Below are 26,461 nucleotides of genomic sequence, written 5' to 3' on the forward strand. Positions count from 1 at the left end.
CTCGATCCCAGGACCTGGAGATCACGACCTAAGCCGAGGGCAGACGCTTAACCATCTGAGCCACCCAGGTGCCCACTCAGTCCCAATTTTAAATAGAAGGTTTCCAATGTTATTACTACTGAACGCTTTCTACTGCTAGAACACTTACAGATGACCTTTATCAGATCAAAGAACAACTTTTTATTTTTCTAATATTTTTTTTTTTAAAGAAAATGGAAGCCTGCTTTTATTGATGCACACATTGACGGACTTGCAATTGGAAGGGGCGGTGACGTTAACATGACACTGGTGGTTAACGCAACGGAAACATGAGGGCAGGAGATGGCTTTGCAGGGACATGATGCCTTCATAAGTTAGGGAAACAGACTGCTAGCTGGCTGCCCTTTCATTTCATGTTCTTCACAAACTCCTCTTCCTTTTTGATGGGAGGCCTTCAGCTCGGGGATGGCTTCTGCTATCATATTCTCTTCAAAAGGGGAGATCTTGCCAATGCCTAGATTCTTCTCGGTGCCCTTTTTCCCCAGCAGTAATGGTGTGGAGAAATAGGCAGTCTGCTTCCTGGGATTTAACAAAGGAACATTCGACAACTCCTTCCTTCCCATTCATTGCATCCACAAGGGAGAAGACAAACCGAGCTCCAGCGTATGCCATGGACAGGGTGGCAGAGCCTGTTCCAGCTTTGGCCTTCACCACCTCCGTGCCGGCCTCCTAAATCCGCCCAGCGACGGCTGTCAGCTGGTCCTGGGGAAGGTCCACCTTGGGAGTGCACTGAGAGATCAGGGGGATGATGGTCTTCCCGGCATGACCGCCGATGACAGGAACATTGACTCGCGCGGGATCCAAACCCTTTAGTTCTGCAATGAAAGTGTTGGCCCTGACAATGTCCAGGGTCGTCACCCAGAAGATTTTATTGGGGTCGTAAGCTCCGTGTTTCTTGAAAATCTCCGTTGCAATTGGGATGGTGGAGTTGACCGGATTTGAAATGACGCAGATCATGGCCTCGGGGCAATGCTGGGCGCAGGCAGCAGTCAGGGTGGCCACAATTGAGGCATTGGTGTTGAACAGGTCATCCCGTGTCATGCCTGGTTTTCTTGGGACTCCGGCTGGAATAACCACCACATCGCAGCCTTTGACGCAATCTGGCAGCTGCTCAGGTCCAAGGTAGCCTTTCACAGTTGCTCTGGTCTCGATGTGGCTCAGATCTGCGGCCACTCCAGGTGTATGAGCAATATCGTAGAGGGTCAGGCGGCTCACTAAGGGGCTGCCCAATTCCTCTGGAAGCCCCAAGCACAGCTACTTTAGCATTGTTCTGGGCCGAGGTGCTGAAGCTGCGGCGGAGAGCGGCGCCAGCAGGGTGGGCGAGGGCAGAGAGCGTGGTTGGTTGGAGCGGGCAGGGAGCCGAAGAGCAGGCGCAGAAGCCGGCGGCTGGCAGGTGACACCCTATTTTTCTAATTTTTAAAGAAACATTTATCTGTTTTTTCTTCTACTGAAATTATCTATTTCTAATATGATTTAGACTTTTTGTTTTCTAAATTCAGTTTTCATTTTATTTCCTCCTTACCAGTGTTGATTTCTTTACTTACCTTTGAAATTTGATTCAAGATTTTTTAAATTACCCTAAATGGTCATATGAGGATAACAAACTCAGTTTGGAGCACTGTGTTTGCGTTGTTCTGCTTCAGAGTTGGAACAATTTTTATCAGCTGAAATGTTTAGGTTTCCACTTTCTTATAGTTGTGGCTGGATGACGTCTGTCATTTTCCATTTATGTTCACGTTAAGGTGGGGATTCCTAGTTTAGGAGCGCTTCTTCTATTTTAATAAAGCTCAATTTCTTAATGACCAACGTTGATACCAGAAGAAATGGCACCTATTTCATCTCTGCTGGATCCTTAAGTCCTCTAAATCCTTACACCTGTCTGAAAACATGCTTGTCTTCATTCAACTTGATTACCAACTTGGCTAGAGAATACTAGGTTTGGAATAATTTCCCTTCAAATATTTAAAGAAATGTTTCACCAAACTCCTACATCCAATTTGGCCAATGAAAAGTGTAGGGGACAGTCTTCTTTGTTTGAGAGTTAACTTTTTCCTCACTGCAAGAAAACTAGGGTATTTTGTTAATCTTTGGAATTGTGAAACTCCTTCAGGATATGTCTTGGCATGTTTTCTATCACTTTCAATAATTAAGACTTGTGGGGATGGGTGGGAAGGGACAGAAATTTCCACCTGGGGAGTTTCCACCTTATATTTTTGGACTATACCTTCTCCTCTATTTCTATTCTCTCCTTCTGGTACAAGTTTACACAATTCTAGATCTACCTTCCATATCTCTTAATTTCTATTTTATCTTCCATACTTTCTTTTTTGCTCTACATCCAGGGAGAACTCTGCTTTTATTTTTTCCAATCACTGATGTGGTCTTCTTTTATGTTTCAGCTCTTTATCCTTTATTTCAAAGATCTCTTCTTTACTTGACTTTCATTTTCAGTTTAAGTTCTTTCATGTTCTTCCTCTCTATCATAGAGTTTTTAAAGAACTCTTTCTAAAGCTTGCATCCTCTGCTTCCTCTAACTCTGAGGTATGGCCATCCTCTAAGATGGCCCTTGATGACCCCAGTCTCTTGGTAATCACACCCGTGTACCATTTCCTCCTACTGTGTACAAGCACCTGTTTGAGTAATAGCACATGAACCCATGTGATGGTTTGCCACTACCACAACTATGGCAGAAATACCATGAATTCTGTCTCGGGAATACCCTCTCTCACTCTGGGGAAAGCAAGCTGCCACACTGTACACTGCCCTACGGAGGGCCCTACATGGTGACGAACCACACAGCTAGGGAAGAACACACCCCTACCAGCAATCCCGTAACCTGCAATGTCACTCAGCCCTGACTAACTCTAGGCCCACATGTGCTGCTGAGTTTCACTGCAAGCTCACCAGAGACCCTGAGTTACACCGCCCCATCAAGCTGCTCCCAGCTTTCTGACCCTCAAACTGTAACAGGGTAAAGCATGCAGTATTTCAAGCTGCTAACCTTGAGAGTAATTGGTTTGCAGTAATGGACAACTGATACATGGAGACATAGCAAAGAAGACAGACAGGAAGGCAGAAGACTCCTGTAATTGTTCAGATGAAATGGTGGTGGGGCAAGAAGCTGGGACGGAAAGGTCAATTCAAGAGATATTTAATAAAAATATATGAAACCTAGTAATGAACTGAATATGGGAGAATAAAAAAAATAAGACGCTGATGGTAGCTTCCAGGTTTTTGGTTTGAAGCTATGAGTTAACACATTTTTATCATTATAAATTTGGAATACTTAGAGAACTTAAGAGACAGATATGTATGAAAAACAACAGGCCCTTTGAGTTGGAAGTTCAACTCAGGAAAATAATCTGGATCACTTTTGTGGACAGGAGAACTCAAAGAATTTTTAAAAATGGAACTCTGAAAGAAACCAACATTTAGGGCAGCCTGGATGGCTCAGTGGTTTGGTGCCGCCTTCGGCCCAGGGCGTGATCCTGGAGACCTGGGATCGAGTCCCATGTCAGGCTCCCTGCATGGAGCCTGCTTCTCCCTCTGCCTGTGTCTCTGCCTCTCTTTCTTTCTCTCTCTCTGTACTCTCATGAATGAATAAATAGAGTCTTAAAAAAAAAAAAAAAGAAACCAACATTTATGGAGTACACAAGAAGTCAGCTCACATGATGGTGATGAGGTAGATGAAAGAGGAGAAAGTATGTCCAAACCAACTTAGGAACAAGAAAAATATCATTTTTAGTAATTTTTTTTTAATTTTTATTTATTTATGATAGTCACACAGAGAGAGAGAGAAGCAGAGACACAGGCAGAGGGAGAAGCAGGGTCCATGCACCGGGAGCCCGACGTGGGATTCGATCCTGGGTCTCCAGGATCACGCCCCGGGCCAAAGGCAGGCGCTAAACCGCTGCGCCACCCAGGGATCCCCATTTTTAGTAATTTTTTTTAGATTTATTTATTTTAGAGAGAAAGTGACAGTATGTGAGCAGGAGGAGGGGCAGAGGAAGAGAGAGAGGAAGAATTCTCAAGCAGCTCCCCATTGAATGTGGAGCCTGATGCAGGGCTTGATTCCAAAGGATCCTGAGACGATGACCTGAGCCAAACCCAAGAGTTGGGATGCACAAATGACTGTACCACCCAGGCACCCACAGAAAAACATCTTTTGAGATCATTTATGGTGAAAGAGCACCTGGGTGTCTCAGTTGGATAAGTGTCTGTCTTTGGCTAAGGTCATGATCTTGGGGTCCTGGGACCGGGCCCCACGTCAGGTCCCCTGCTAAGCAAGGAATCTGCTTCCCCCTCTGCCCTTCCCCTTGCTCATGCAATATGATCTCTCTCTCTCTCTCTCTCTAATAATGTTTATTTATTTTTTTAAAAAAGAATTTATAGTGAAGATAAAATTTCTTAAAAATAAAGTCTTAGGCCTGGGTAGCTCAGTCAATTAAGTTCCCAACTCTTAATCTCAGCTCAGGTCTTGATCTCAGGGTTGTGGGTTTAAGCCTCATGGTGGGCTCTACAGTGGGTGTGGAGCCTACTGAAATACATAAATAAATAAAATAAAAATAAGGTCTCACAAGTTGAAAATGATTTATGATTTAATTCTAGCTTCAATTTCACTAACCAAAGTCAAACCAAAGTACGTATCTAGAGCAGCAGTTCTCAACTGAGAGAGATACCACCCCATAAAAGCTCACTTGGAAAAGTACCAGAGCTTTTTTTTTTGTCTGTCTCACTAATGAAGGGTGAGGGTGTACAGGGAGTGTCCCCTACTAGAGTGTCTGAGGATGAAGGCTAGAGGTGATAAACATCCCACAATATGCTGAACAATCTTTTATAACCACCTAGAATGCCAGAAGTACTCTTCTTGAGAAAAAAGGATATATGAGGGGGGAAAAGGAGCAAGTTGTCAAGGGAGTTTAACAATAATATTTTAGTTCCTCAAATTTAGAAAGATATAAGCAACCTAAATGTTATCAATTTACATGATCAAATAGGCTAAACTTTGAAGTTTTTTAAAATATATTTTTTAAAGATTTATCTACTTTAGAGAGAGAGAAAGAGTGCAAGTGGGAGGAGGGGCAGAGGGAAAGGGAGAAGCAGGCTCCCCACAGAGCACAGAGCCTCACATGGGGCTCCATCCCAGGACCCTGAGATCATGATCTCAGACGAAACCAAGAGCCACACAAGTGCCCCTGGAATTTTAAAGGTTTTAATTAACGTAGGGTTTGCATTTTTGGTGATAATATGATAAGATATACAAGAATTGTTTAACCTAAAAGGGCTGTATATTGAGCTGCCTTGAGTAACTCCAAGGAGATCAAGAATATTTAAAAATGATGGGATGAGACCATTAACTAGAGCAAGTACAAAGGTACTCACTATTTCTGCTTAGAAATACATCTTAAGGGCCGCCTGGGTGGCTCAGTTGGTTAAGCGTTTGCCTTTGGCTCAGGTCATGATCCCAGGGTCCTGGGATCCAAATCCTGCATCCTTGCTCAGTGTGGAGCCTGCTTCTCCCTCTGCTTCTGCCTCCCTCCCTCCCTGTCTCTCATGAATAAATAAATCTTAAAAAAAAAAAAAAAATACACTTTAAGCAGAGAACATCATGCTCTTCCCAGTCAGGAGTGCACAGAAAATAAGCATTATTCTAGATGATAAAATATTATCAACACAAATTGGCAAAAAACAAAACAAAAACCAAAAAAAAAAAAACCCCACCACATTCAACATAAAATAGTTGAATCAAATAATTTAAGAAAAATATAAGTAGGGGTACCTCAGTCGGTTAAGTGTCTGCCTTCAGCTCAGATCATGATCCCAGGGTCCTGGGATAGAGCCCTGCATCAGGCTCCCTGCTCAGTGGGGAGTCTGCTTCTCCCTCTCCCTCTGCCCCTTCCTCTGCCTGTGCATGCTCTGTCTCTCTTAAATAAATAAAATCTTTAAAAAAATAAAGAAAAATATAAGTATACATGAATGCTTTGTAATTCTAAAAGGACTTAGCTGTTTCTTATTGAACTTTACTTTTCAAAAGGCAGAACTATGCATATAAGCTAATTAATATGCAACAAGTTCTACACTACTTAGGGAAATTAGACTTTTCTTATGTGATAAAGAGAAAAACGAGCATAGCAGCTTAATGTGTGTGGATTATTCAGTCACACACCTACAACTCCCAACTCTAGTATTCCACTAGAGCACACACAGAAAAGTTAGAGCAAGTCTGAGACTGCTATCCTTAGGAAGACATGTTTGTAAGGCTGCCCCTTGGCTGGTTTCTGGGAACTTGGATTTTGCAGTTTCTGTTTCCTGATAAGAATCACCCATTGTACCTAAATACTTAGGCAAACAATCTGATTTATGTTGAACACCTGCTTGTCATCTAGAAGTGTGGAACTTCAGTTCATGTCAGGCAGAGGTTACCTAATGTGACTGCCCTAAACCTACACATGTGCTGTCACAATCAGTTGCTAGAGAATTAAATATCTACTGAGTAACTCCAATGGGAGCGGATGCCTGGACACTTGCACCTGGTATCCCCTGGATTTGTCACCCATATCTTTTTTGCATTTTACTGTAATAAATCATAGCCTCGAATACGACTATATGCTGAGCCTGAGTATTCCTAGCAATCACCGAAGTTCAAGGTGTCAGAAGTAAGATTCACTAGGCCAGCTGGGACTTAATGAAAGACGATGAAAGCACCATGTGGTAAAAGGAAAAAGTGATTGAACAATGAACCGCTGCTGTCTGGGTGGCTATAAAATCATCTATGGTATGAAACAGCATCTGAGTTACATATGTTTTAAGAGAGAAGAGTTACCTAGGAAAGCTGAAAACAATATGACTCTAAGCCCTGGAGAGTTGGCTGACTCAATCCTCTGGCTGTGTCTGAGCCATGTGGACTCAAATGACAGGAGAAAAAGCACGGCCTGGGTGATACCGCTGGTTTTGTTCTTGCCTCCAACAAGGAAGAGAAAAGGCCCAATGTTAAACTTTGGGTGAGCCAAAAATGTCAAATGTTGGCATTATTCTCCCACTGAGCCAGGAGGAAATAATAATTAAGTCGGATTCCAGGGTTAATAATTAAGTCGGATTCCAGGGTTGGGGAAAGCCTTAGATAAACCAGGGGAGGAGGGCAGCCCCGGTGGCCCAGTGGTTTAGCGCCGCCTTCAGCCCAGGGCCTGATCCTGGAGACCCAGGATCGAGTCCCATGTCAGGCTCCCTGCATGGAGCCTGCTTCTCCCTCTGCCTGTCTCTGTCTGTCTCTCTCTGTCTGTGTGTGTGTGTGTGTGTGTGTTTCTCATGAATAAATAAATTAAAAAAAAAAAAAGGGGGGGGAGGAAATGCTGGGGGTGGGGTGCTTCCAGGGAGAGGAAACCACTCCAGCTGTCTCTTCAGCCCCCGGGCTGTTGAAGCAATCCATCCAGGATCCCCCATAAACTGTAACATTAACGCTATCAATGCTGCTAGGGGGTTGAATACATTTATAATGGGAAGAAAGATGAGGTTAAAAAGATGGCTTTGTATTTTGTGGCAATGGTATCTGGATATATGATCCAAAAGGACGTAAAATGTTATATGCTTGTACTTTCAGAAGTACTACAGGGATTGTACCTATCAGGAAAGGTTGTCCCCCCAAAACTTAGTGGACACAATTTGCTTTGAGCTGCTGGTAAGGAGACTAGAATTTAAAGTGTTTGAATAAACAGAAAAAGTCTCCATAACAGGTGATATTTACTATTACTTTTACCTATTGGTATGTCCGAGAAAAGGGAGACAATATTAAATCAAAGGAAATCTTAAGACAGAAATTCACTTTTGGAGTTTTAAAAAGCAGTTTTTAGTTGCCACTGAGCTCCTGTGAAATCAGACGTCTGACCCTTAAAGGCTGATGATTTTCCAGCCTGATGTGCATGTTTTTCAGACTCTAAGACTGCTAAGATAAAAAGGGCTTAGAAAAGTCCTGCTTGTCACTTGGAACATGACTGTGTGTCTGTAGCCATGTTGGCTTTGCTGCTGCAGAAAAGTTGCTCTCTTTTTTCAAATCCTGAATTCACAGATCTTAATTGCCTGGATCTGATTCTGAGCTGAAACTTGATACTGTCTGCTACTGGTTGTTTCAAGCTCAACATAAGCTGTGCTGAACTAAAGCAAGCATATGCTCAGTGAACAGGATGCTAACGTGAGGACTGCTGCAGATTTCAGACACCCTTTGCAGAGCCATAAACTGAAGACATCATGGATTCTGGCTACAGGAAAGAGCTATTCTCTGATGGAGACACCTGAAGTTAAGCAGCTGACTGACTCTCTATACCCAATGCAGACACTAACTGCATTCCTAACTCGCAGTCACTGCCAAAAGCTGTCAGGGGGAGGACAGGACCCACTCCTCTTGACGTCCTCACAGCGATGCCTCACTGTGACTGACTTGTGTTCACTTTTCAACAATGGATTAATAACCTGATTCTACTTCTCTCACCCTCACCTCACCCTCCTTGTACATATACCTAAATAGAGCAATTTGGTTGTTGAACACAGCTGCCTCTAAAAATGAGATCTTTTCTAGGCTGCTCACTAGATAAATGATCAGGACAAAAGGTGTGGGAGGTGACAGAAACCCCCCTTTAAAAATGTTTGAGGGAATCCTGGGTGGCTCAGTTTAGCGCCTGCCTTTGGCCCAGGGCCTGATCCTAGAGTCCCAGGATCGAGTCCCATATCAGACTCCCTGCATGGAGCCTGCTTCTCCGTCTGCCTGTGTCTCTGCCTCTCTCTCTCTCTGCTGTGTTTCTCATGAATAAATAAATAAAATCTTTAAAAAAAAAAAAAACAACAATCTAGTTACTGAGTCTACAATAGCTGCTCAGGTAGTTAACAGATAACATTTGTTGTCAATCCTATTTCAGGAGAAACCGTGTCCTGTATGATTCTACAAGTACTCTGGGAAGCCTGTGCCTGTTTTTCCCCAGACTTTATCCCATGTGGGATTCCTTTTTGCTGATTTTGCTTTGTATCCTTTTGCTGTAATAAACCACAGCTCTGAGTGTGATGGAATCCCTCTAACAAATCACTGAATGTAGAAGAGGCCTCGGACTAGTAATAATTGTAAACAGGTAAACAGTCCAGAGTCAGCATTCCATTTGGATATAGAAATGCACCTCCAAAATCTCCTTTATGTTAGCAAAAAGAGTTAATGGATTACTTACGAAAACAGATCAAACCACTGCTGTTTTGTAACAGATTCCTGGCGTAAAAGCTTCAAAACAATTGGGCGCATGAAATCCCATTTGTCTTCAAATTGAAGTGAACCTTTATTCTTAAAGAAAAAAAAAAAAAAGATAAGTAGTTTAATTTCAATGCAGTTAAATCAAAAGTGTCCGTTATTTTTATCTTTTAAGAGCTAACTAGAGAAATGCAAGTTTCAAAATTTAAAACAGTTTTCTGTAATGAAATCCCTATACACTTAATTTGGTTTCAAGAAATCATAGCAAGACACCATAAAAACAAAAATTAATTGTACAAATGTATAAAGAATTTGGCCTTGCCCAAGGAGAAGGTCTGGTCTTTGCCCTTGACTTCTGGTAGGTAATCTCTGCACTCTCGGAATGTGTGTCTGATATGAAGTTGTTGTTTGCCTCATAACCTTGGGTCAAACTGGATAATCTTACAAATGTGATTCAGGAAGGGAACTGGACATACCCATAAAGTCCCTAGGGTTGGAGCTGACCAATCCAGAAACACCACTGTAACTTTGGGAGGTGATTTTGGGTTAACCAAAATGGAGATTATCCACAAGCAATCCACCAGTCATGCCTACATAATGAAGCCCCAATAAAAACTCTGGACAAGGACATCTGGCTGGCTTAGTAAGTGAAGCAGATGACTTTTGATCTTGGGGTTGTGAGTTTGACCTCCACCTTGGGTTAACTTCCATAACTAGCAATATTCCATACATACTGTCACACGTTAAGGCCAAGAGAGAGATGCGATAGGACTACAGTGGAGAGGACAACAAAAGCACTGTTTGGAACCGTTCTAGACTCTGCCCTGTATGTCTCTTTCTTTGGCGAATCTTAATCTGTATCCTTTCTCCCTAATAAGTCACAATGATCTATAAGTGTGTAAGATCTAGGAGTCTTTTTAATGGATTACTGAACCTAAGGGTGGTTTTGGGAACCTCCAAACTTGTAGCTGGTATCAGAAGTGAGGGTGGTCTTTCTTCTGTATGGAGACTGTGCCTTCTAATTTTATAGTTGCCCTAAATTCCCCACAAAAAGTATACTGAGAGTCTATATAAACTCTGAAAACTGAGAAAACCACAAAACCAGAAAAATATCCATCCCTTTTTTTAATGCTAACAAAAACCCTGACACCAAACTGGTGAGAAGAGCACAAGAAATGGAAACTAGACAAATTCAACAAGGACATAGGTGCCAAAATCCTAAACAAATATTAGCAAGTTAAACAAGTAGTATATCAAAAGAATGATACTTTATAATCACATATGGTTTATCCCATGAATGTGAAGTGGTTGAATATTAAGAAAAAAGTGTTATCAACTCTTCACATTTATAAAAAGAGAGAAAGTATGTGTTCAGTCATTACTTCTGTGGCCACGTGACTAGCTTTCACCAATAAATTTCCACACAAGTCATTCATTTCCTAACATGTCTCTGAAACATTTCCAAACACACCTATGAAACTGGTTGTTTTTACTATATAACGTTGCTACAGATGCTGCTCACTTGTATCAGTTAAGGTTCTAGACTGACTACATGGACTCTGCCAACTCCCTAAAACTATAACCCAGAAGAGGTCTCTAAACATGTGGTCTAACAAGAAGCTACATCAGTATCACCAACTGTGGAAGTTTCACATATAAGTTTCTAAAACTTAACTGAGACCTATTGGATCAGAATCTCTTGAGTTTACAATCAGTATATTTAGCAAATTCATGATAAAAATATATAAAAATGTTAGAGGGCCCATGACCAAAAACAGGTTAAGAAGCACTAACACTGAATTCTTGTAAAATCAAGTGATACTTCTTACATCCATGGACAATTTTTTTTTTTCTTTTAAACATCTTAAGAAAGGCAAATGGTCACATGCAGGGCTGCATTTGAATGTGTCTGAAGTCTTGGAACCTTGACTACCCTATGTTCTCCTACAAATGGACCCTGAGAGCTTGTCTGGAGGTTCTAGCAGGGACGTACAGCTACTTGTATACCCTTGACCAAAGAACGGTCCTCCTCCATTGGGGCAGGTCATCCTCTTCAACCAAGTGTGCAGCTTCAGGAGGCACACATATGGAGTGGTGAGGGATGGAGGGGACACCCGCCTAGGCAGCCAGATCAGCTAAATCAACCCTGATCAATGAGGTGACAGCCGTCACAGCCAGATTGCACTCACATCCTATATCCATGAACACTGATGATCCTAAAAGTTACTAGACTGTCTTGCCCCAGGTACCTATTTTAATCACAATATTCTTATAATAAGCACCCACAAGTGATATTCACTCAAAATTTTACACTGGAATTAGCCGTCTTTGTCCCTTGAACACCTAGTTTGTTTTTACCTTAAAGACTTCAGTGAATCATGTAAGTAACCTTGCTCTTAAGTGTTGGCTATGGAAAAATTCAGAGTCAGATTTGTAATACTATGGCATAAAATTTGTGTATTAACTTTATGGCTGAATTCACTTTTTCTACTGTTCCCCCTGAGGGAAGAGCATGCAAATATGAAAGAACCATAGAATGTTTTCTTGACTATGACATGGAAAATCATTATATATCCTCTTAATTAGAGGATACTTTATAATGTCAACTAAGTCTATTTCCATTAGCAATTTTGGCAATTCATAAAATTAAACATGTATAAATCTTGCAATTAAAAATCAAAAAGGCACAGAAGACTGGAGTAAACAGGTGTTTGAAGTAACTTAAATACTGGTTAGACTCTGAAACCTATTAGCGATGGCAAAATAACAGGAAACACATTTTGGTTCTCCTGTTTGATGAAATACACAAGATTAACTTCAGAAACATTTTCCCCTAATACTGAACTAACGGAGGAATTTGAAAATTGAATGTTTTCTACTAATCTTTTATAGCCAAAAAAATGCTCACGCAATTCTCTGGCCTATTTTTCGTTAAACAGAAAAGCATATCATTAAATCATAATTAAGCAGGACACCAAATCTACTATCTACAGAAGAGTATGCCTTCTCAATAGGTGAAGGGTCTTTCAAATTATGAACTCTGATTTGTAAACACTTCCATTGGCTAACTGAAGCCCTCCTCATCTCTACTAATTTGCTACAAAGTCGCTTCTGCTTTCATTTTTACTCAGAGTAACAATAGGCTGAACTCACCAATGGTTAGTATATCTAAGACTATCTTGACCACTGGCTCTTTTTCACCAAGAGGATTTCAACATCTGCCATATCCCTGCCCCTCTATCCTTTACTCCTTTCAGCCCAACTCATCCCCTCGCAGGCTTTCTTCTTCTCAAACATACAACTGGGCTATAAGGAGGCCAGTGGGGAGCTGGCCACGAGGGATACCTGAAGGAGGCGTATTCCAGGCAGAGGAAGCAGTCACCCTTAAGACCCTAAGGGAGAAGCATGCTTGAGGCATTCAAGGCAGAGCAAAGTAAGGATGGACGAGAGAGTAAGCAGATGAAGTCAGGGAAGCAAAAGAGGTTTGGATCTTGCAGGACCTTGAAGGCTATTATAAAGACATTCGCTTCTATTATAAGTGAGATGAGGAACAAAGAAAAGATTCTGAGCAGGCAGGGACATGACTGATTTACATCTAAAAAACTTCCTGGGCAGCCCAGGTGGCTCAGCGGTTTAGTGCTGCCGTCAGGCCAGGGCCTGATCCTGGGGATCCAGGATTGAGTCCCACGTCAGGCTCCCTGCATGTAGCCTGCATCTCCCTCTGCCTGTCTCTGCCTCTCTCTTTCTCTCTTTCTCTGTGTCTCTCATGAATAAATAAATAAAAATCTAAAAAAAAAAATAAATAAATAATAAATAAATAATAAATAAATAAATAAATAAATAAATAAATAAATAAATAACTTCCTGGCTGCAATGTTAAAAATACATTACGAGGGGCAAAAGCTAAAGCTGAGTGTAAGTTTCGGAGGCAAGGTGAGAGTGACAGTGACTTGGACCAGTATAGCAGCAAAGGCGGTAGTGAGTAGTAGTTACATTTTGTTTTAAAAGTGGCACTAAGTAGGGATTTCCCAATGCATCTGGGATGAAAGAACAGAGTAAAATATGACTCTAAGGCTTTTGTCTCATCTATCAAGACTCACAAAATGAAGTCCACTTTAGTAGCCCAGCCCATGTCACCAATCTAAACTTAAGTCTACCTGTACTTGTGGGAAAACCTCATTGCCAAGGAAACCTAACATCAATCACCATCCTCCAACTCTGTTTTAGTTAGCTTATTTTACTCTAGAAGAGGCCCTGCTTGCCTTATATGTTGCCAATGTTCTAATCAATCAGGCCCTGCTTCAGTACTGCCTCTTCTAACATTCTATAAAACTTGCCCTTGCCCCAAATCCTTCAGGAAGAGTGCTCCACAGGTTGTTAGACACTGTACTCCCTCAACCCATTGATCATCTTCCCTGGAATCAAGGACATCAAACTCATTACTGAATTCTTTCAGTTGTCATCTGACATGTCCAAGAAGCACGGCATTATCATCAACTGGAATGGAAAACACTGCACACAGAACAGACTAAGAAGGAAAGCCTTGGTGTTTGGTTTCAGACGGGTCACATTTGACAGATCTACTAAACAGCCCTTTGAAGATGTCGAATAGGCAGTTTCATAAGTAGCTTTACAACTTTAAAAAAAGGCCTAGTCAGGAAATTAAAATATGGAAGTCACTGGAGTACAGATAGGTTTTAAAACTCGTTACTGGACCAAGGCAGTGAACATAAGAGAGAAGATGACCCAGGCCCTAGGCATCCAACATTAAGAACTAGGAAAGGAGACAGAAGGAGCAACCACAGAGGTAGCAAGTAAATCAAGACTCCAGAATTCCAGAAACCAAGGGAACACAGTGTATCAAGAAAGGGGGAGTGATCAAGCTTAGCTCATGCTCCTGAAAGATTATGTAAGAGGACTACTGAAATAGCAATATGGAAGTCAGAGACTTCATATTAATCATATAAAAGCACTTTTCATAGAGCAGTAAGGACAAAAGCCTGACCGGAGTGGAATTAAGAAAAAGAAAGAAAAAACTGGAAAAGTACAGAAAACTCTTGGCAGTTTTGGTGTAAAAGAGCACAGAAATGGCACGGGAGCTGAGGAGGGGAGAGGGAGTCAAAAAAAATTTTTAAGATGGGATAAAGTACTATTCTACTTTAGTTTTCATACTGATGAGCATATTCCTGGACATAGTATTGACGATGTGGGAAAACAGGAGGGAAACAGCTAGAGAATTAGAATTTAAATTTAATTTGCCTTGGGTAGGCAAGAGGGAAAGGGGCCTATAGTGCACAGGTGGAGGAAATGATCACACATTGAGAGGGGGAGGCAAAGCAGGCATGAGTAGATGTTGGTAGGAGGGGAGATGATAATGATGTAAGTGCCACTCTGCAAAATTCATTTTTGATTGCTTTGATTTCTCAGTGATATAAAAAAAAACAAAAAAAACAAAAAAAAAGGAAAAAAGCCTTGGAAGACGGGGTGGGAGGTGCCAGAATTCTGAGAAAAAAGATACGAAACAGATATCTAAGGAAGTAGAATAAATGACTATGGACGTGTGGTGGGGCTCACTTATAGACTCTGATCATGGACTTAATAGCACCGATGTGTCTTTTTTGCCTCCAACATTCACACAGGTGCTGCCACAGAAAGGTGGAGAGATGATTTTACAAGGGTTATGGTTTTCCCAAATGAAATTAGAGAGGAGCAAGGAAGTCAAAGTGTATTCAAGGGAGTGATTACAATGACTGGACAGAGAATAAGTGCTGGTAACACTGGGGGAGAAGACACCAGGATGGTAAGCAACAGAGACTCTGACTTCCAACCATGATGGAATAACAACAGCCAGACTTCCCCTCCTTCCTCAACAACTAGAGACCCAAAGGGGAGTACAAGACACTACTTCCTGAGAAAACCACTGTAGTTGAGCCCTGCAAATGCCTAACATACCACCTAGAGAGTTTCCAAGCCTCAGCACAGGCAAGAGAATCCAAACAGCCTGGAAGTTTCATTCAGGAGCCAGAGTTTGGAGAGGACAAGGTGACAAAACTTTGTGGTGCAGACAGAAAAAAGAGCTGTACAAGAAAGGGAGCTCAGGAAATATACAGAGAGGTCCCTCTGAGCCCTTGACTGAATTCTGACTTGCACAGGCATATAAGAAAACTATCAGAGACTGGAGAAAGGTCCATTAGAAAGGAGTAGACAGAACACTCAGCAGGGCTCATAATAGTTTGCATCCCTATCAGCCAGAGTAGAAATGCTCCTTAACGTTAGGGAGAGTCCTCAGAAAGGCACTGCAACTATAGTGGAGCCAAAGTACTCCTATGTGAATGTTGTTCTAGACCCACTCTAACAAAACTCAAAAGTAATAAGCTTCAAAAAGATCAAGCTGATTCCAAGTAACTTAATTGTGTCAAAGCCAAACCCAGAAATTTTTAAAGGATATTTGAAAAAGTCAGGCCCCCAAACATAAAACGCACAATGTCTAACATCTAATCAAAAATTACCAACCAAGCAAAGAAGGAAAATAGAACTCATCATCAAGAGAAAAACCCATCAACAGAAACTGACCCAGAAATGACATGAATGATAGTTTTAGTAGAGCATAACATTAAACCAGCTACTGTATATTTCACATGTTCAAGAAAATAGAGGAAAGCATGAACATCCTAGAAACAAAAGATTTCTAAAAATGAGTATCAGGGAGCTGTGGAACAACATCAAATGACCTAACTTACAGATAACCAGAGTCTTGGGGGGGGGGGGGTGAGGATATCTGAAGAAATAAAAGCCAAAATGTTTCCTAATTTGAAAAAAACTATACACTCACAGATCTGGGGCACCTGGGTGGTTGAGCATCTGCCTTCCATTCAGGGCGTGATCCCGAGGTCTAGGGATCAAGTCCCACATCAGGCTCCTTACAAGGAGCCTGCTTCTCCCTCTGCCTATGTCTCTGTCTCTCTCATGAATAAATAAATAAAATATTTAAAAAAATAAACTCACAGATCTAAAACACTGAACAATAAGGTGGTAGAATCAATTAATTAGAAGCCCTAGTAGAGCTAGATTTCTGGATTAAGAACATTAATGTGAGTCAAAAAGATAGGAAGGGGTAATCAGAGTAGGCTGCCTGACACTGATGTTATAGAAGGGTGAAATTTTTAAAAACTTATTTTTATTGTTTTTGTTTAATCATTCCCTTACAATATTGTGTACTATTTCTTTCATTGCAAATATATGGCATTTAGCTAATCTGGGGTTAGTCAACAAATTTTTATTTATTTATTTATTTTATTTATTTTTTTTTTTAATTTTTATTTATTTATGATAGTCACACAGGGAGAGAGAGAGGCAGAGACACAGGCAAAGGGAGAAGCAGGCTCCATGCACCGGGAGCCCGACGTGGGATTCGATCCCGGGTCTCCAGGATCGCGCCCTGGGCCAAAGGCAGGCGCCAGACCGCTGAGCCACCCAGGGATCCCTCAACAAATTTTTTAAATGGTAACTGTGGGGCGCCTGGGTGGCTCAGAGGTTGAATGTCTACCTTCCACTCGGGCTGTGATCCTGGGGTCCTGCGATCAAGTCCACACTGGGCTCCCCTCAGGGAGCCTGCTTCTCCCTCTGCCTGTGTCTCTGCCTCTCTCTGTCTCTCATGAATAAATAAAATATTTTTTTAAAATGTAATAACTGTAATATAAAAGGATTTCCTTTTGCTTATCTCTAAATAGCTTCCTTTACATTTTGATGAGTAGTTTGAATATCTATTAACTAAATAAATTTCAGCTCAGCTATTTATAACTTCTATTATTTAACTTCAGTATAAGCTTCAACGTAGCTCATTCCATCACTTTGATCATTTTACTTTATAATATCTGACTACTAATTATGTGTCAGGTACTATTTTAAATATTCACAAGTATTAATTCATTTAATCTTTAGAACTACCCTTTGTATTTGGTGATTCTATTATTCTCACTTTATAGATTAAAAAATCTGTACACTACACCCTGAGATTAGGTTATAGACATTAAGTGGCAGAGTTGGGGTTCAAATCCGAGCAGTTTAGTTCTTTAGAGCCCCATCTTTTTAAGGTTTTATGATTTTTTTAAAGTAATCTGTACACCCAACATGGGGCTTGAACTCATGACCCAGTGATCAAGAATAGCATGCTCTTATGCATGAGTCAGCCAGGTGCCCCTGCTAGAGCCTTATTCTTAACTACTCCTTGGATCTTTCCTGAAGAGTAAGAGAAGGCCTTACAACCTATGGGCCAGAATCCAACCGTGGAGTTAATTTCATTAACAACAACAAAAATTGCAAGGGCACCTGTGGCTCAGTAGTAGAGTAACTGTCTTGGGCTCAGGTGTGATCCCAGGGTCCTGGGATTGAGTCCCACATCAGGCTCCCCCACAGGGACCCTGCTCCTCTGTCTGCCTGTATCTCTGCCTCTCTCTGGTCTCTCTCATGAATAAATAAAGTCTTAAAAAATATTTAAAAAATAAAAGAAATAAAAGTGCAGGAAAAAATCTATGATTATAAAAAATCAGTGGCAATTATCTAAAAGCCACAAGGCAGAAACACCACTACATAAAAGACATATTTATCTTTAAATATGGTGCAGGAGAGAACACTTCTTCAAAAAAAGCTAAATATCTTTTTCCAGGGAAATGAGAAATTTCAAACTACACTTCCCTTTAAAATGTTTAGTTTTTTTATAGAGAAAAGAATTTTTAAACAAATTCTGATAGTGCCCCAATTTTTAGAAACGTAAACAACTAATTTTAAGGGGAAAAAAAAAAGTAACAGTACTGTGAGTCTGAACTTATTTGGGGGGCTTCTTCATCATTCATTTATTCATTCAACAAATATTTTGAGTGCCTCATGTACTTGAAGAATGATGCTAGTCATTGGGATTTTCAAAGGAAGATCTTCAAGAAACTCACATTCTAATACAGTTTTTTCTTAAATGGTGGTTAACAGACTCCTGGAAGGAGGATATATTTTTGAGGCTCAAACCTATAACAATAAATTCTTAATTTTGTTTTCAAAAATTAAATAAGATGCTAATATAAGTAGAGTCTGAATCGTGTGTATGACCTTATAACCAATCACTAACCATAAAGAAAACTTTTGATAAACTGTACAATATTAAAAATAAAAACTTCTGTTCCTGAAAAGATACCATTAAGGAAGTGAAAAAGCTACCCACAGAGAAGAAGTAGTTATTTCTAATACATATATCCAAGAAAGGCTCTTATCCAAAATACGTAAAAATTCCTAAAAATCAGTAAGAAAGGAAAAATAATCCAATCCCGTCCCCTGGCACAACACTAGAACAGACCCTCCACAGAGCCAGTATCTAAATGGCCAATAGCTATATGAAAAAGCACATATCATTAATCATCAGAGAAATACATATTAAAGCCACAATGAACTATCACAACATACCACCAAAAAGGCTCAAAAAGAGAAGGACAATACCAAGTATAAAGAAAATTTAGAGAAATCAGAACTCTCATCCTTTTGCTGAGTGTAAACTAGTACAACTATTTTAGGAAACTATGTAGCAATATCTATAAAAGCTAAACATGTGTAATATGTGAAACAATTTCACTTCTGGGTATACTTCCAAATGAGCCACATACATATATCTACCAAAGACCTATACATCATATCTCTATACTCAATAGTAAAAAAATATAAACAACTCAAATGTCCATCAAAGCAGGATGGATAAAATGTGAAATATTCATAATAGGGGCATACTCCACAGCAACAAAAATTTAACATGTAGTAATATAGAGGAATCTCACACACATAATGGTGAGCAAAAAAGTCACAAGAGTGCACACTAATTCATATACAAAGCACATCTACAGTTACTTAGAAGTCAGCAAAGTGATTACCCTGGGGAGGGGGTTGCAATTTAGAGATTAGGACAAGGCAAGAGAGAGGGGCCTTTCAAGGGTACCTTTAACATTCTATTTCTAGATATGAGTGCTGACCATACAGGAATTTTGCTTTATAAAAAAATGTATCCAGCTATACATTTATGATTTATAGGCATTTCTATATATATAGGCCATATTGCAAATAAATCCTGCTTTAAAAATGGTCAACCTAGTGTTGCTCATTTAAACATTAGTTTTTAAATGTTGTATTTAATTAGTAACTATATTTTAATTGTCAAAGAATTCTGAGTTCAAGGAATTTATAGCTAGTTTTACATCTATACATATTAAAAATGTTATAATAGCTTCCTCTCTTCTTTCCTTCCTTCCTGAATAATTCAGGAAGGATGAATCTTATAGTGATGAGATTTCTCATTGTCAGAGAAGGAAGTTACTTATATGGAAAGAGAAAAGGATAGAAATGAGTTTACTGGAATTGGAAGGACTGGGATGAACTCACTGATTTTGATAATATATAGAAATTAGCTCCAGGGGGATCCCCGGGTGGCTCAGCGGTTTAGCGCCGCCTTCAGCCCAGGGCGTGATCCTGGAGTCCCGGGATCAAGTCCCACATCAGGCTCCCTGCATGAAGCCTGCTTCTCCCTCTGCCTGTGTCTCTGCCTCTCTCTCTCAATCTCTGTTGTGTCTCTCATGAATAAATAAATAAAATCTTTAAAAGAAAAAGAAAGAAAGAAAGAAATTAGCTCCGAGTGTGTATGTACGCATACATATGTGTACATGTGTGTCCTAGCTCAGCCCAATGGGAGGGCCTTGGAGAAGCAACACCCCAATAGCAATTAGCATACCTAGCATCCAGATCTTGATTTCTCAATACCATATTCCATGAAAAGGTTCCTTAGAGAAAATGTTAATTCCAAGGTTGGGGCAGAGATGATCCTGGAACACCTTTTTGTGTCAGAAAGTAAGAAAGTATTTAATCTAAGCAAAATAAATGACAGTAACAGATTATAACACATAAAATAAAACTCTTTGGATGGGGGGAAAATGTAGTCATTGGCTATTGGCATAATTACACTTAATCCTAAATGATCAGCTATAAAATCATTGAGGAAAAACTGAAATGGAGTCTAGCAAAAAGCCTCCACAATAGTCGATACAAGCAATTACACGATGAAGCCCTACACGGAGGCAAGGTGCTATTGGTGAGATGTTCATGAAGCAATTTTGAAAGAAAAGAATTATGACTTCGCCATTTACCAACTGTGTGACCTTGAGTAAGTTACTTATACCCTCTGTGCTTCAATGGATTTAAAAAAGCTATCTATGTGCAAGGGTTGTCACAGAATTTAGTAATACATATAAAATGTTGAGAAATGTGGATGAAATAATTAAATGTGATATTAAGTGCTGGCTATCATTACTACATTAGGACTCTTATCCTAACTACTTTGCTTCTAATTCTCCTACAGTATCAGGATTTGGTGGTAGTTAGACGTAGGAATGAGAGAAAAAGTTGAAAATGACTCAACAAGAGCAGTATTAAGGCACTAGGCTCTCAAATTACTTATCAGTAGAGCTCCCTTACTGGTACTCCCCAATGTAATTCAAAATACAAAGGATACTAAATTCTAAAAAATAGATTAGAGGGCAGCCTGGGTGGCTCAGCGGTTTAGGGCCACCTTTGGCCCAGGGCATGATCCTTGAGACCTGGGATGGAGTCTGTCAGGCTTCCTGCATGGAGCCTGCTTCTCCCTCTGCCTGTGTCTCTGCCTCTCTCTCTCTCATGGGTAAATAAAATCTTTAAAAAATAATAAAAATTTTAAAAATCATAAATAAAGATTTTTAAAATAAAAATGTTAAAATTTTAAAGATTCTAAAAATAATAATAATAAAAATTTTAAAAAATCAATATAACCACACACAGGTTGTCTTTTTTTCTCATTTTTTTAAGGGGAGTAGGGTACCGTAAACATGTGGGGTTTTTTTTTGCCTATTGGGTAATGCAACACAGCTCTCAGTTTTCTTACTTGACTGAGTAGCTGATAGGGCACTGACCATAGAAGAAATGCCGGGAGAGAATGCATTTGAGTTGAATGGTTTGGAAGTAGTACCTAAGTTCAATTTGGGATGTACTGTCCAATAAAAGCAAATGCTGAAGTTCCAACTCCTGGTCTGCATTTCTTTTTCCCTTTGTTCCCTGTTCCTCTTTATTTTAAATAATAAAAGTATACTTACTACTAAATTGTTCTTTACTTAAGGTTTCCCCTCAAAGCTGAAGAGGAAAAAAAAATCACTGTCAAGTTTCTCAGAAACAATTAGAGGAGAGATAGGATAAAAACAGTAAGGGGAAAAAAAAGGAAAAAAAGAAAAATAGGTGAAAAAAAGGCTTAGCTCCCTTTCGTACTCTAATCAATACAAAGAAATCAAGATCTCTTCATATTACATGTTGGTTACCGAGAACCAGGTAAAATACATTCAGCTATATCTAAAAAGTATTCCCTAATGGAATAATCAGTAATAAAGCAAATTGGTGGTCAAATCCTACAATCTTTTCTACAGCCACAGTGATCGTTTCAAAGAAAAACAAGCATGTTTTAGGAAAAAAGCAAATTACAGATGAAAAGTTTAATTTTGGGGGGGGTGCCTCGGTGGCTCAGTCGGTTAAGCGTCTGCCTTTGACTCAGGTCATGATCTCAGAGTTCTAGGATGGAGCCCCACATTGGGAGTCTGCTTCTCCCTCCCCCTCTGACAACACCCGTGTGTGCACTCTCTCTCTGTCAAATAAGTAAATAAAATCTTAAAAAAAAAGTTTAATTTTCTGTAATGTGTTCAGGGTTGGGGAGATATTATAGGACAGTAAGGAAAAATGCTATATAGATCTTTCTAGAATATGTTATTTTATTTTATTTTTTTTTAATTTTATTTATTTATTCATAGAGACACGGGGGGGGGGGGCAGAGGAACAGGCAGAGGGAGAAGCAGGCTCCATGCAGGGAGCCCGATGTGGGACTCGATCCAGGGTCCCCAGGATCATACCCCAGGCTGCAGGCGGCGCTAAACCGCTGCACCACCAGGGCTGCCCGAATATGTTATTTTAAAAGTTCTGTGCATTTCCTATTGAAATTCAAGAGTGGTTTTTCTTTTCTTTTTTTTTTTTTTTAAAGATTTTATTTATTTATTCACAGAGACAGAGAGAGAGAGGCAGAGACACAGGCAGAGGGAGAAGCAGGCATCATACAGAGAGCCTGACGTGGGACTCGATCCAGGGTCTCCAGGATCAGGCCCTGGGTTGCAGGCGGCGCTAAACCGCTGCGCCACTGGGGCTGCCCCAAGAGTGGTTTTTCAAACAGTGAGTTCATCTGCAATAATTCCATTTTATTTAATCCCAAGAAAAAGGCAGGTACATAATTGTGTGCACATATAAAATCTGGTACCATGCTAATAGTAATGCTTGAACACACAGAAGTCAAAAAAACAGAAAAGTCTACTATCTTGTGAAATATACTAAAATAGATTTTTAAATTACTTACTTTACAACAAAATAACACAAATGATGACCTATTGATTTGCCCTGAAATGTCCAGAAATCCCTATATAACATATAGGACAAAACATACCACAAACTATAGAAGCAATCACATAACAACAACTTATAACGATGTCAAATGTTGCATTTGGAGGTGCCTGGCTGGCTCAGTCAGTGGGACATGCGACCTTTGATCTCAGGCTTTGAGTTTGAGCCCCACACTGGGTGTATAGATTACAAAAAAAAAAAAAAAAAAAAAAAAAAACTAAAAAAAAAAAGGTTGCATTTGGAAGAATTGTTACATTACTGTACATGTTCTTGTAATATCTTCATGATGACAAACATACAAAAAAAGTTAAAGGACAAGCTGAGGAAAGACAAGAAATAATGACATGGACACAATTAGTAGCAATTATTTTTATCACTTGCATGTTTTCATGCCCAAATATTCTGTGACACAGGGAGGTTATTTAAGATTTGTATTTGTTCCCTCTGTGAAGTTTCTAACCTATTATGAATTATATCCAATGATGGCATTCTAATTACTTTACAAAAGGAATTCAGTTTGTGTATTTTAGGTCTTCCATGTAAATCAAGAGGCTATTTGAATGTGTGGGCTCCTATATGGTCTATGAGCCACTAATGCTCCCACTTACGTGATTTTAAAACCACCTGTGAAATCCCCATTAATCAAGAGAACCACAAAACTCAAACATCTATTTGAATCCTTGCAATTCTTGCTATGTTCAGCCATACTACCCTTTTAAACATGTTCCTCAAATAAGCCAAGCTCACCACAGCACCTCAAGACCTTTGCCTAGAAGAGAATGCAGATCATTCAGGTCTAGTGTCAATGTCCCCTCACTAAGGCCCTCCTCAACCAAACTAAGAAAACTGTCTTTCCCCCATTCCTCTCTGCAGATCTACAGCCAAGGGCTTAAGCATATAGATTTAATTTGACTTTGAGATTGAAAATTTTAATTTAGACTTACAGAACTTTTTTAAAAGACCAGAAAATTAGAGATGGAGTTGAAATGTAATCAAGTGGCAGGGAAGAAAATTCAAAAGAACATAGCTGAAAGCAATATTTAGGGGAAAAAATCATTTCATTGTAAGTAAAATAGTGCCCCCATCTTCTGAACACTCTTGATTATACTGTTTCCATCATAGCTTGTTTCTACAAAACCTGCCCAAATGTGTCAGTATTTACACATTTGAATATAAGCTCCAAAGATTAGGGACCTTGTCTGTCATATTCACTACTGTATCACATTTAGAATAGTATCCAGCACAGAATAAATGCCTATGTATTTGTGGAATGAACTCCATTAACAAAGATCATATATCCCTGATATTATCTGGAAATACTACAGGTATTGTGACCAATGTTTTTAACCTGAGCTGTCACTTGTTCACAGAGCCTATCAGGCACTAAGTTTTACTCTATCTACTACTATATGCCAAAGCACAAGTAATGGCTTTCTGTCACAACTGGGTTCACCAGGACACGTAGCAAAATATCTAGCAAGAAACCCCTGCCTTTGTCTGTATGTCTTCTCCACCCTTCTTCTCTGCCCACCAGATGGAGGTCTAGTGTCCTCTTGAGACCACCTGCAGTATAAAATTTCCCTTTTCTAATCCACTGATAAATGGCTGATCTCTCAAAGTTTCTTCTAAACTGTCACGTTCTGGGCAGCCCAGGTGGCTCAGCAGTTTAGTGCCGCCTTCAGCCCAGGGTGTGATCCTGGAGACCTGGGATCGAGTCCCACGTCGGGCTCCCTGCATGGAGCCTGCTTCTCCCTCTGCCTGTGTCTCTGCCCCTGTGTGTGTGTGTGTGTGTGTGTGTGTGTGTCAGGTTCTGTCTATAGCAGTAATATACAGCACCTCCAGATTATGGCATTGTTCACTTATTTTCACAGAACATGAACAATGCTCACGTTTACATTTATCACAGATTTATAATAACTAATTTAGTTCACCAACACCCATAAGCTTGTATTCCTTGTCTCCCTAGGTCATGTCAAATGTAACCATGTCTCAAGAACAGAACAGGAATGAGGGCAGGTGGCTTGAGGGACCATGTGCCTCTTACATGCCCATTCAGAAGGGCAATTTCCCTGAACTCAATAAAAACTGACAAGTTAGGTTCTAAATCTCACTTATGTTCGAAAAGAAATTAAAAAGAATCATGCAGTTGTGTATCTTAACCCTTCACTGACAACATTTACCTCTCAGTAATCACGTCCATATAGTTCCTTGCCAAGCATGTTCCAGACTCCGTGCCTTTACGCTGGTGGTTCCTGTTTCCTCCACCTGCAGATCTTCTCCTAAATATGTTCATGGTTTGTGCCCTTGCTTCATTCACGTCTCAAGTCCAAGGTCATCTCCTCAGAGGCCTTCCCTGATTAGCCCATCAAAAATAACACCCATCTCTCTCTACCCTGACCCCAACGGTTTTTCTTTATAGCGTATCTGACCTATGTATTTGCTTATATGTTTTTTGTCTCTCTCTCCAACAGAAATATAAGCTATATAAGGCAAGAATTTGCCTAAATCACCAGCTGGAATTAGAAAATACTAAATACTTACTGAATGAATTTATTTGCCAGAGATTTACTGATTCCCATTAAGGTTTCAATGAATATGGGGTCTTTGGCACATATGCCCCTCATTCATGACCACCTCACAGTCAGATTTTGAATACACATAAAAGTAATGCTGAGTAACAGGTTTTATGTATAGAGTCGAGAATAAATTGAGGGCTTGACAGTATCTCTGCTCACATATTTTTCAAATATTCCTCACCATCTACAGAACTTTATTTCAAACTTCTTTGCCTGGTATTGAAGACCTTTCACAGCCCATGACTTTCCCTTGTACTCTTGTCTCCTAGTGTTTCCCATATTCTGGGTCACTGTACTCTGACAACTTCAAGAAACACCGTTCACAAGAAGCAGGCAGTCCTGCTTCCAGCACAGCCAAACTAATCTCTCTACTCCCACTGAAATCTACCCTAATCACCACCTACAAGTCTACCCAGTCTTCAAAATCAAGCTCCAGTGCTTGATCATTCCACCAGAAATGATTTCCTCAGTCTGTGAGGGACCACATAGCATTTGCTAAAACTCCTTAAATTCTTGCCTTAGAGAAAATCATTAGCACCTTTTAATCTCCTTTAGTATATGGTGAATTCCCAAAGACGACAGAGGTTTTACACATCCTTGTATTGTTCATCGTGAATAATAAGGATGTATCTAATGAAATCATTTTAATAATGAATTCTAGAGAGACTCTGAATCTCTCCTTTATTATTTCCATTTTCTTCCCTCTCAAAAAATAAAGTTTCCACTGAGAACAGACAGCAGCATGCTTCCTATTTCAGTTTCAAGTTGGGATTCTCTAATGGACTGGTTTTTATACTTCTATCCTCTTCTCTCTCCCTCTCTCTAGATCTAATTACAAGGGAACAGAACCAGAAATTCCTCCTTTTAACCAATTAACACCAGGTAGTAAGCATCTACAGTGCACAGAAATATCACTAGACTTCTCTCTCTCTCTCTTTTTTTTTTAAAGATTTATTTATTTATGATAGACAGAGAGACAGGCAGAGACACAGGAGGAGGGAGAAGCAGGCTCCATGCCGGGAGCCCGACGACGTGGGACTCGATCCTGGGGCTCCAGGATCGTGCCTTGGGCCAAAGGCAGGCACCAAACCGCTGAGCCACCCAGGGATCCCCTAAGACTTCTCTTTTTAGGCAA

General features: G+C 40.1%; 1 protein-coding gene and 1 pseudogene across 1 annotated transcript in view; both read right to left on the reverse strand.

The window, feature by feature from the left end:
* CUL5 (cullin 5) overlaps nt 1-26,461 on the reverse strand; it is a 95,411-nt gene that overhangs the window by 64,187 nt on the left and 4,763 nt on the right. The window contains 1 exon segment of the mRNA XM_035717060.2: nt 9,246-9,355. Within this exon segment, the coding sequence (XP_035572953.1) occupies nt 9,246-9,355 (110 nt within the window).
* LOC112671402 (malate dehydrogenase, mitochondrial-like) lies at nt 179-3,667 on the reverse strand (annotated as a pseudogene).

The sequence above is a fragment of the Canis lupus genome, chromosome 5, assembly GCF_003254725.2.
Source record: "Canis lupus dingo isolate Sandy chromosome 5, ASM325472v2, whole genome shotgun sequence".
Classification (NCBI taxonomy): domain Eukaryota; kingdom Metazoa; phylum Chordata; class Mammalia; order Carnivora; family Canidae; genus Canis; species Canis lupus.